Source organism: Talpa occidentalis, unplaced genomic scaffold (genome assembly GCF_014898055.3).
Source record: "Talpa occidentalis isolate TD23 unplaced genomic scaffold, MPIMG_talOcc4v2.1 talOcc4.2, whole genome shotgun sequence".
Taxonomy (NCBI): Eukaryota; Metazoa; Chordata; class Mammalia; order Eulipotyphla; family Talpidae; genus Talpa; species Talpa occidentalis.
Genome location: NW_023602073.1, coordinates 67,805,753 through 67,817,301, shown reverse-complemented (window position 1 = coordinate 67,817,301; position 11,549 = coordinate 67,805,753). Strand labels below are relative to the sequence as shown.

Below are 11,549 nucleotides of genomic sequence, written 5' to 3'. Positions count from 1 at the left end.
ATATAATTTACATTTACAACACCTCTCAATTGATTTGCAATATTTTCATTGGAAAGAGCTGATTTGACTTTAGATTTCCTAAAACAAATAGGTGAAAAGTTTGAGCTGTAATCACATGCTCCTTTATTTTATGCTCTCTCATTAGTTATGAGGGATGAAATTAACAGATAATTAGGGTTTCCAGTTATTTCTCCCTCTATGGTCTATTGCCCAAATGCTTCCTCTTATGCAGAAGTGATCATTGACAAAATGGTCATGTTAAGCTTGAGACTTTTTACCCCACAAAGGAAAAACTAACTGGAAACTACGAGATAGCATTTGTTTTCCGTTTTTCTTGGTCTATCATTGCATTTATAGGGTCAGGAGCTGGTGACAGTGCTCATCACTGAGGTCAAAATGCAGGCCATTGACATTTGTGTCTCCTGATAAATTCTGTGGACAGCAGCTACCAGAGGGAGGCAACAGCAGGGCCTGCAGGGCATCTAGGCAATACTTCCAGAGCAAAAGACAGGTCATGAGCTGCCACTGGAAGCGCCTGGGTAATGGTCTATGAGTAAAGAGATCTCAAAACAGCATTCCCTGACCACCTCTGCTCTCGTGCCAAAACCAGTCCTCCTGGAATCACAGGTCCCAAGGTCTCCAGCTCCAACCAGTTCACTTTCTTCTCTCCTTGGTATTACTAAACCTGGTGGGGCCTCGACTTTTCTTGTTCTTTTTCTTATTAGAACTTTGATTCGAAGAAGGAAGAGACAGCTCCAGCTCCCTTTTCTTGGTATCCCAGTCTTCATCCTGCTGATCCAGCAGCAGCCCCTTCTTCTGGGCAGTGAGTCGATGATCCCTGCACTCTGGCTCTGCCCTAAGCAGGAGAGAGAGCAGCCCTCAGCACCCAGGCAGGAGAGCAGCCTGGGCTCTCTTCCTGCCCTCTACACACAGTGAGGGCATTTCAGCTAGTGGAGAGAGAAGGAGGCCAAGTCCATGTGTTTCCAGGTGTATGTTTAGGGAGGTCTTATACACTATAGCAACTAATTTCAGAAACATGGTCTACCTAGAGTGAGATGTCAATATGATTCTATTAACAGGCTCACAGTTTGAATAAGGCACTGCTAATTCTTAAATTGCTCCCATTTAGCGAGCAGCAATTGTATTACTGGGAAGCTGCTTTTCTTCCTTTATTTTTGATTGCATTTTTCCTAATTATAAAAGCAGTATCTGTTCATTGTATGACATTAAATAGTACAGAAACATAAAGGAAACAAATTATAGTTGCACATAGTTATGTGAGTGTATCAATGCATTTATGTAATGAATAGGTATCGATGATAGAGAGGTAGGTTGATAGGTAAATACCATCATACACACATGGACACTAGGAAGCGTGCATGTTTACAGAAAATTATACAGGGTCAAAGGTGCATGTGTTACATACTTAAAGACATTGATGAAAGCTACTCCCAGAAATAAAATATGAGCCAGGGTCAGGATAAATGGAATTTGAGAGGACAGATGATGGTCAGGAAGGGCAAACAGTATTTTAAGTGCAAAGCATCAAAAAAAGCAGTCAATTCAGAGGATGAACAACCTGCTTATCCTGCAGCCTCCATTCTCTCAACAAACTAAAATTGACCTCTTAATATTCAGAGCACGTTCAGTGTCCCTGTCAGTATTCAGTGTCCCTCCTCTGCCCTGCTCTTTTGACCCTTATCACTTTCAATCTTGTATTAGTGTGATTTACATAAAATACTTCCTTTCTTAAACAGGGAACTGCTTGATGTCCAGCATTGTATCTGATTTCCTTTTAAATCATTTTTTAGCATCTATTTTAATTCATGCCCATAGTATGGCTCAACAATATTTGTTGAATGAGAGGTTTTCTGCTTTGAGAGGCTGAATTAAAATTTGAATTGTTCCATCAGATCCCTGGAACATTCAGAAAATTGACAAATACTGTTCAGGTTTCTTTTGAATTTTTTTCTGTATCTTTTCTCTTTTCAGCCTAGCGCAGGGGCTCACCTACTTGCAACATGAATCATTAAGAAATTCCATAGGTGATCTCCTTGTCTCTAGTCTAAGTGCCTCTAGTCCTACATGCACAGCACCATTGCCAGCCCTTTCACTACGGGAGGTATATTGCTGGAGCAATAATTTCATCTTGCTAAGTCCCTGATATCAAGCTCATCTGCTTGCCCAGTTCACTATAGTCATCCACCCACCCATCCAAACTTATTCTCCACTTCTTTCTTTTTCTTTTTTCTTTTTTAAAGATTTATTTATTTATACAAGCATTGGGTACAGTCAGAAGCGCAGGAGGGTGAGAGAATTCACCAGAGCCAGAGCAGAGAACAGGCAGACTGATGAAATACACTGCTGAGGGGAGCAGCGGGAGTGGCAGGAGAGGTCTGCACGCTATGTGGGACCCTCGCCAGCAGCTGGGGATCGAACCAGCTCTGCAGAGGCTGCGGGCAGCCTCGCAGCCCAGGGCTCAACTGCTGTGCCACCAGGGGAGGCCCTCTTTTTCTTTTTTTAAAAAAATATTTATTTATGCATGCATGCAAGAACTGGGGTGTAAGCTAGAGGTGCAGGGAGGCAGGATGTGGGAGGATTCACCAGAAAAAGTGGGAAGCAGAACTGGCAGATCTACTGAAATACCTTGCTAAGGGGAGCAGCAGGCAAGGCAGGAGAGGCCTGCTGCACAATATGGGTTGCTCCCTAGCGGGCTGGGGGTCAAATTTGAGCTTGATAGCACTATGTCTTTAACCCCTGTGCCATCAGGGAGGCCCTCCACTTCTTTCTAATGTAAATGCTTATCTAGGTCATTCATTCTTGGACTAATATCCCTACCCCCTCACATGGATATTTCTTTTTCTTTTCTTTTTTTTCTTTTTTTTAATGAGAAAAATATTTGAACAAATACTTCAACAAAGAAGATACAAGAATGGCAGATAAACATATGAAATGGTGTTCACCAACATTAGTCATTAAGGAAATGCAAATTTGGGGCCTTCCCTGGTGGCTCAGGCAGTTGAGCACAGCGCTATGAGGCTCTCCACAGCCTCTGCAGCACCAGTTCCATCCTGGCCGGCTAGCATGGCAGACCTCTCTTGTCTTGCCTGCTGCTCCCTTGGCAGTGTATTTCGTCAGTCTGCCTGTTCTGTTCCCCGCTCTGTCTCTGGTGAATCCTCTCACCCTCCTGCGCATGTGGTCTGTACCCCGGTTCTTGTACAAATAAATAAATAAATAACTCTTGAAAAAGAAAATGTAAATTTGGGTCTCCAGCTTGCTGATTACAAATTTCAGTCACAACTAGACATTGCTAAACATCTATTTAAATGATTTTAAAAACTTTTATCAATAATAGATATTTTATTTGGAGGAAAAATTATGTATATTCTATACATTTAATGTTTTCTAAACACAAATGTTATAAAATTATAATTTTTCTATTCATTTCATTTGTTAAGGAACTATTAATATCATTTAGTAATTAGTCACAGTTATTTCTTTTCCTCTCAATGTTTTTTGAAATTATTCAAGGTTTTAAGATGATTTTTTTTTAAAAATCACATAGATATTTCTAACTTGACATCTTCCCTCCACATTAAGAATCTTTTCCACTCCTCCATTAGCCATGTCTTAGCTGTCTTTCAAGATTCAGGTTAATTTCCCATAGCCCAGCATTTCTTTTTTTCTAAACCCTGTGACTGCCAGAAGGGAAGTTTCTTGTGGGAGACGATGATAAGCAAAAATGACTTACACATGATGTGGATGACCTTTTCTGTTTCTGTCTGCTCAGCACTACCACCCACTTTCCTGGTTAAAAACAAAGTCCACTATTTGGGGAAACTACTCCTTCTTCACTTCAGTTATGCTGGGCTGATAAATCATATATCTCTACCCACTACTTAAATAGGAAGGGTCTGAGATTACTCAGAGAAAGTCAATAGATGAAAACCAAGGACAGGACCCTGAGGAGTTTCAGCATCTAAAAGGCATGCAGAAACAGGAAACAGGAGCTCAGAAAAGATTATGATGAGAAATGGTCAGATAGGTATAAAGAGAACTGGAATAGAGTAGCATTGGAGAACTGGAATAGAGTAGCATTGGATAAAGCAAGAAAGAAGAGTTGCCAGTAAGACATGAGTTGAGAAGAGATCATTGATTTAGCAACAAGTATCTATCTCCTTGCATATGAGAACTGAATTGATCCAATTATGGAGGTAGGCTTTGAAGAATACGTGAGGAGTAGAGATAATACCACAGAATAACTTCCAAATATCTTACAAATAATAAGGAAGAAGACAGCAGATATTAGAAAGGCCTCTAACTATTTGCTTGTTTGTTTAATATAATTTATTTAATGTGTTCATAGGCCAAAGAGGAGTGACTAGAAGAACTAGAAAAAAAAAAACTAATAATTCAGAAGAAAGAGTGAGAGATGCAATAAAGAGTAAAGGAATGGTCTTGTAGGAAATGAAGGATTGGATCAAGGGTCTATGTGGAAGGATAATCGCTTCACAGAATGATGGACAAAAAGGCAAGATTGAACAGACAGGTCATATGTAGGTGATGAAATAGGAATCATGATCTCTGAGGGACATGATAAGGTATGATGGGGACTGGAAATTGTTACAGAGAGAGTGGGATAGGTAGAGATAGGCTGTTGTGAAGGCTCGGTTGAAGGTAGAAATCCTAGAAATTCTGGTATCACCCTTGTACATATTAGTGGAACTTTCTCTAGTAGCCCAAGCACAGTCATGGAGAAGACTGGACTGATTCAAGATTATGAATCCCATGTTATAGCTATAGAAGGACAAAGTGTTGGAAAGTTATGAACAGTAGAAGAGAGTAGAAGAAGCAATGTAATTTTCAGGCAAGTGATAGATTGGAATGGGAAGAAGATGTGGAATAAGGAGATGTCTCAGTATCCTCTAATACCTGTGACCAAGCAGGAACAGGCAAAATGAACAAAGGAAGGAATGTCACACAGTGGTCTAAAAGAGTTTTTAAAAGTTCAAAGAACAATGTCTGCTGATGCGAAAGTCTACAATGAAGGGAGAGCATGAAATGTAGGGGATAATGACAGGATTGGGAAGAAGAAAGAAGTTCAAGTCAGGATTCAGGGTTTTCCCTTTTAATTTCTCAAATCATCTCAACTGTGATTTTGAATGTTTGCAATAAATGACACTACTTCTAAAAATAGTTCTCCTGGGCCTCCCTGGTGGTGCAGTGGGTTGAGCACAGCTCTGTGAAGCTGTCTGCAGCCTCTGTAGCACTGGTTCAATAGCCGGCAGGCCATGGCATGGCAGACCTCTCCTGCCTTGCCCGCTGCTCCCCTCAGCAGTGTACTTTGGTCCTTCTACCTGTTCTGCTCCCCGCTCTGTCTCTTGTGAATTCTCTCACCCTCCCACACCTCTGGCCTGTACCCCAGAGCTTGTATAAATAAATAAATCTTAAAAAAAAAAAACACGTAAAAAACAAACAAACAAACAAAAAGAATAGTTCTCCTGAGTTATTTCTACAAATAACCTATTTCCATTCCTTTCAGCCATAATAGTTAAGTATGTAATTGATATTTAAGTCTATTTGAATGCTTGATTGACAGGAAAAAATTGGCAAATGTTAAAAAGCTTATCTTTAGTGTGTATCTGAAAATGAGATTTATAGAAGAATGGAAAGTTTAAAAGATAGAAGGATCTTGTGGATGATAATCTAATTTACCTACCTCACTTTTAAATATGAGAAAACTGATGGCCTGGAAGGAAATTTAATTTGGCATAGTTAATTTGAAGATCTCAGAAATCTGAATGAAGTCTTGTGAATCTTATACCATGTCATATTTTTAAACTTGATGCCCTGTCTCTCTTACCTGAGGTCATTTTTGCATAATATAAACTAATATTACAATAATTATGTATTATTGAAACTATATGTAATTATAATAAATATATTTTATATAATCTAAAAACAATAGATTTGATATATCTAAACTAGTCAGTTCAGTTAAAAAAAAAAGTTTATTCAAACACAATTGGCTGGATTTCCTTATTTCATCTTCACTGGCCTGAGACCGCTGTGTCAACAGAAACCTTGATCACAGGCTCCTTTTTCTCCATTGATAAAAATATATGAGCCTTACTTTTCCAGGAATGCCACACAGGCTTTCTGCCCGTAGATCTGTGCAATCCTCTTTGGTGTGTCTCCAAAGAAGTCAGGGGCATCAATGGCGGCGTGCAGCGCATGGAGAGTTCTGAGCACATTCAGATGGCCTGACTCTGCTGCAAAATGAGCCGGGGTCCAGCCCACATCAGTTACCAGGCAGGGCCTAGCTCCATATTCTATGAGGAGGTGCATGACCTCCATATGCCCTTAGATGGAATAAGACAAAAAAATGAGGTTAAGATAAAAGTGTTTCTGCAGCCTGAGGCTAGCCTATATACTACAAAGGAGGGGAAGACATTACTAGCCATTGGGGCGCCTCCAGTTTCCAAGCAACTTCGCCTTCTCCCTTCTCTCTCTTCTTACCAGGGACTCCCTGATCCACCATTGAACCCTAAACATTGCTCCAACTCAGAGCCAGATGCCCTTGAATATTCCTTGTAGAACATTCTTGTTCTCAAATATTCCTTGTAAAACACCTTCCAGAACATTCTCCTCCCCTGGCAATTCAATTGATATTCCCCTTCCTGTCCATTCCCTCAGGACACCGTAGAACTTTGCTTCTTCTCCCAAGTCACACTACCCCTGTTATGTCTGCACTGGTAAGGCCCACTCAGTTTTCAGTTGTCTTAGTGCTGAATTCAAAAACAAGTATTTCAAGTCCTGCTGACTTTATAGTTTTCTAGCCAGATAGATGTAGATTCATAAATACCACTTGCTGACTATGGCACCTCAGACAAGAAACAAACATCTGAGGCTCAGTTTCCTCAGTCATAAATTAAGGATATTACCACTTACCTCACCAAATTCCTGTGAAGTACAAATGAAATCACAGACACAACTCACACAGCACAGTGCCCAGCATGTAGTAAACGTTCCCTTAAAGGTGCTTTCACAAAGCTGCCATCCCTTCACACTTCAATTTCTGCAAAATATCCCAACTAATTTCTCTGCAGCTGGTCTTACTTCCCACCAACCAGTCCCCATACAGGAATCAAAACAAATTTTTAAAAAGCAAAGTTGGCCATAGCACTTTCTGAATATTCCTCAATGGTGTTCTGTTGCCATCAGTCTCAGCAAGCCCATTGACTGTGTTTTTGCCACTATCCTCCTCCAATTCTATGACTCAGGAAGGGGGAAAGGAGTGTTCTGTGTCCTGCTGCAGGTATAACACCCCATTCTTGTTAGAGGTCAAGAGAGGAGAGGACTAGTATTAATTGAGAGCAGACTGTACCAGACATTACACCTATTATCTTGCTGAATCCTAACCACAAGAACCCAAGGCAGCATTATTTACCCCCAATACAGTGAGTGATGGATAAAGTAAGGCCCGGGGATGTTAAATAACTGGCTTAAAGAGCTATAGCTAGTAAGTGCCAGTGCCACCTGGTTCCAAAGACTGCACTTTCTCCTGCCACACAGATGACTGCCTAGTGACTTGATCTCCTGGTGTTACCCCCTCACCCTTGATTGCAGCCCAATGAAGTGGAGTCCGGTCATTCCAGTCCACGTCCTTGTAGTTTGGGTCGCAGAAACCTTTCTTCAAAATCTTTTTCACTGACTTGCAGTCCCCTGCAGCCACAGCTTGGTGGAGCTTTGTCATATCTGACATTTTGGTCAATTCCATGACAGAAAACAACTGCAGAAGAAGACACGTCAAATAGGAAACTATAATCCTTTACCCCCAGTGAGTGATTCCATAGGATTCTTTATATTTTAGTCTTTACCTATATATCTATAGAAATAAACACTTATATTTACAGCAATTGATTTTCAACAAAGATGCCAGGAAAATTCAATGTGGAATAAATGGTCTTTTTAAATGTTACTGAGACAATGCTATAGCCACAAGCAAAAGAATGACGTTTGTCACCTCTCTCATGCCATCTACAAAACTTAAAATGGATCACTGACCTATATATAAGATCTTTAAAAACTAAAACTCATAGAGGAAAACATGGGAGTAAATCTTCATCACCTTGGGTTAAGCCAATACTGAATACTGAAAGTAAAACAGCAAAAGAAAAAATTAGATAAAAATGCACTTCACCAAAATTGAAAACTACTGTTCTGTAAATAATACCTTCAATAAAGTACAAAATCATCACAGAATTGGAGAAAATATTTACAAAGCATCTATCGCATCAGAATCTTGTATCCAGAACAAATAAAGAACTCTTATAGGTCAACAATAAAAAATTTCAAGTAAGAATGATCAAAGAATATAAATAGAAATTTCTCAAAAAAAGTGTATGTATATTTTTGTATGTATAGATATAAATATATATAGATATAAATATTTTATACATAGAGATATAAATATATACACAATGTGTTTACATGTATGTGTATATAAATGTACATATACACATATATAATAAATGCATGAAAAGATGATCACCATCATTATTCATTGAGGTAATGTTAGATCACAACCACAATGAGATGCCACTTCACACCCAGTGGGCTAACTAGAGTCAAAAGACAAACAATAACAAAAGTTGCTGAAGGTGTGGAAAAATCATACACTGTTGTGGGAATATAAAATGATGCAACTACTTTGAAAAGCAGTTTGGTAGTTCTTTAAAAGATTAAAAATAGAGTTATCATATGACCAGTAACTCTAGTGTTAGGGATATACCTAAGAGAAGTGAAATCATATGTTCACACAAAAACTTGTACATTAATGTTTATGGCAGCATTAATCATAAGAGTCAAAAAGTAGAAACAGCCTAAGTGTCCACTAATGGATAAATCTATAATCAAAATGTGGAAATAATACACTGAAATATTATTTGACAATAAGGAATAAAATAGTTATATATGCTATGACAGGAATGAACCTTAAAAACAAGTTGAGTGAAAGAAGTCAGTAACAAAGACCACATATTGTATAATTCCATTTATGTATAACATCAGAGGAGACAAATCAAATCAGATTCAATGCAGATTATTGATTTTCCTAAGACTGGGATAAGGCGATGCTGCTAATGACTATAGGATTTCTTTTCGGGGTGACGAAATGTTTTAAAATTAGAATGTAGAGGGGGATTGTTTCACAACTTTGATTATATTAAAATCACTGAGTCATGTACATTATGTAGATGGCTTTTATGATATATGAATTATATATCAATACTATTTTTAAAATAAATGATACAATTAATTAGAGGATTTCTCTAAAAAAATATTTCCAGAAGATATATACAATTTACCAGCTTACCAGTGATAACTAAAATTTAGCAAACTGTAATTTAGACTTACTATACTTAAATTGCTATCTTTTTTCATACAGGTGTCTCAATGTAAAAGAATAACCAATACTGGGATGTCCCTGGTGGTGCAAGGGGTCAAGCACTGCACTATGAAGCTATCCAGAGCCTCTGCAACATAAGTTTGACCCCCAGCCGGCCAGGGAGCAACCCACATGCCTCAGCAGACCTCTCCTGTCTCACTTGCTGCTCCCTTCAGCAGTGTCTTTCAATCAATCTGCCTGTTCTGTTCCCCACTCTCTCTGGTGACTCCTCTTATCCCCCACACCTCTGGCCTGTACCCCAGTTCTTGAATGCATAAATAAATAAATTTTTTTAAAAAAAGAATAACTAATACTTTAAATTCTATTAAATATGAATTACCAGTAACAACTTCAGCAAACATCTGAATATAGGGGTAATAGAAAAATACTCACTGTCTTGTTTGGAAGCTGTAGCACAGGTTGCTGGCAGGCAGTGTCAGCTACAGTTGTGTTGCGTTCACACCATGGAAACTGACCCCTCCTCCCTTCCTCAAAGCCCACCAACCAGTGGCAGCCTCACTCGGGGGAGACCTCTAGTGGAAGGGGGGCTACTGCTCTGCTGCCCAAAGAAGCTGTTCTGCAATTCCAGTCAGGTTGAAGGTGGGTGATAACACATTCTCTTCAAATAGGATTTGATCAAAAACATGAAAATTGAAAAAAATAAATGCCAGAGAGCGCCTGGTAACTGGTGTGGAGTGGGGGTGGGGGGCGGGGAGGGTCTCAATGAAGCCCAACTGAGAGATCTTGGGCTGAGTCTCTAACTTTGCTAAGCCTCTTTTTCCTTGCCAGTAAAATGAAGTTTTAACCCCTCTCTCATAGAGCTATGCAAGGTGACTAGCTGAAATAATTTATTCAGTATCTGTACAGGGTAGATGCCAGAAAAAGAAGAAAGGAGTGAGGAAGGAACAAGGGAAAGTAGGAAAGAAGGGACAGAAAGAGAGAGGGAGGGAAACTTTAGGAGCTTTCTCCTTGCTTCTTTTTACTCCATTACTCTAAGCTTTTATTTTCTTTATGATGATGCTGAACTAAAGAATTTCTTTTGTCTTCCCCCTCCTATCTGGGCTCTCTCTGGAGTTCTCTCTGCTTCTCTTCTTCTCTCTGCTTCCCTTCATTCTTGGCTTCTGCTGGCGTCCCTGCGACACTGCTCTTGTAAACTCAGTCTCTCAGCCCAGGTGTACCCACTGCAGGTGCCCGCCATCAGGCATGCATTCAGGACCACAGGGGCTCACTCATCTATCCTAATGGCGGGAGGGCAGAAAAGCCTGATACTTTTGACCTTACTCTACACAGGTATTCTCCAAAAACTCCAGCTCCCTTGAGGGCAGAAGACTCCCAAAACAGTGTGACTTAAATGAGGAATAAGGAAGAGGAGGAGGCCATCAGTCAGAGGGTATGGGGTGAGGAGAAAAAGATAAGCTTAGTATAGGCAAGGGCTAGATCATTCAAGGTCTTCTTAAATGTGGCAAAGAGTTTGGATTTTATCCCAAGTACAAAAAGTCATAGAAGGTTGTAAAATTTTTTTAAGATTTATTTTATTTATATAATAGCTGGGGTACAGGTGTAGGGTCAGGAATGGGCCACTGAGCAGGTTTTCGGATCCAGCAGACCCGGTAAAGGAGGAGTCAGAGTCCTCAGTGGCTTCTGCAGTCTTTTATTGGGATTTACCCGGTACACAGCAGGCAGGGGTGCTGGGGGTCTGGGAGGCTGGCAGGCCTCCCAGCCCCCAGCAAGTCTTCACTCTATGTGGGCTCTCCGGCCTTCTCTTCTTCTCTCCCGGCTTCTGTTCGTTCTTGGCTTCTTGGCTTTTACTGGCGTCCCCGTGACGCCGCCCTTATTAGCACAGTCTTAGCCCAGGCGTACCCACTTCAGGTGCCCGCCATCAGGCATGCATTCTGGATCACTGGGTTCCCTCATCTATCCTGATGACAGGAGGGCAGAAAAGCCTGACATTTTTCCTTACCCTACACAGGCCAGAGGCGCAAGAGGGTAAGAGGATTCACCAAAGACAGAGTAGGGAGCAGAACAGGCAGATGGACTGAAATCACTGCTGAGGGGAGCAGCAGGCAAGACAGGAGAGGTCTGCCATGCCATTTGGAAATCT

General features: G+C 40.3%; 1 protein-coding gene across 1 annotated transcript; it reads right to left on the bottom strand.

Annotated features, from left to right (window-relative positions):
* Nucleotides 1-654: 654 nt before the first annotated feature.
* Nucleotides 655-9,868, bottom strand: ANKRD66 (ankyrin repeat domain 66). Its single transcript, XM_037518718.2, has 4 exons — nucleotides 9,842-9,868; nucleotides 7,618-7,792; nucleotides 6,134-6,362; nucleotides 655-856 (listed from the first exon to the last, which is right to left on the bottom strand). Exons 2-4 carry the CDS (start codon nucleotides 7,778-7,780, stop codon nucleotides 655-657), a joined length of 594 nt encoding a protein of 197 aa, XP_037374615.1. The 5' UTR covers nucleotides 7,781-7,792; nucleotides 9,842-9,868.
* Nucleotides 9,869-11,549: the final 1,681 nt, after the last annotated feature.

Coding starts and splice junctions, on each gene's coding strand:
- ANKRD66 (XM_037518718.2), bottom strand. CDS start 7,780: ATGGAATTGACCAAAATGTCAGATATGACAAAGCTCCACCAAGCTGTG. Junction 6,363..7,617: donor TCATTGGGCTGCAATCAAGG/GTGAGGGGGTAA, acceptor ATTCCATCTAAG/GGCATATGGAGGTCATGCAC. Junction 857..6,133: donor TGTGTGGCATTCCTGGAAAA/GTAAGGCTCATA, acceptor TCTCCTGCTTAG/GGCAGAGCCAGAGTGCAGGG.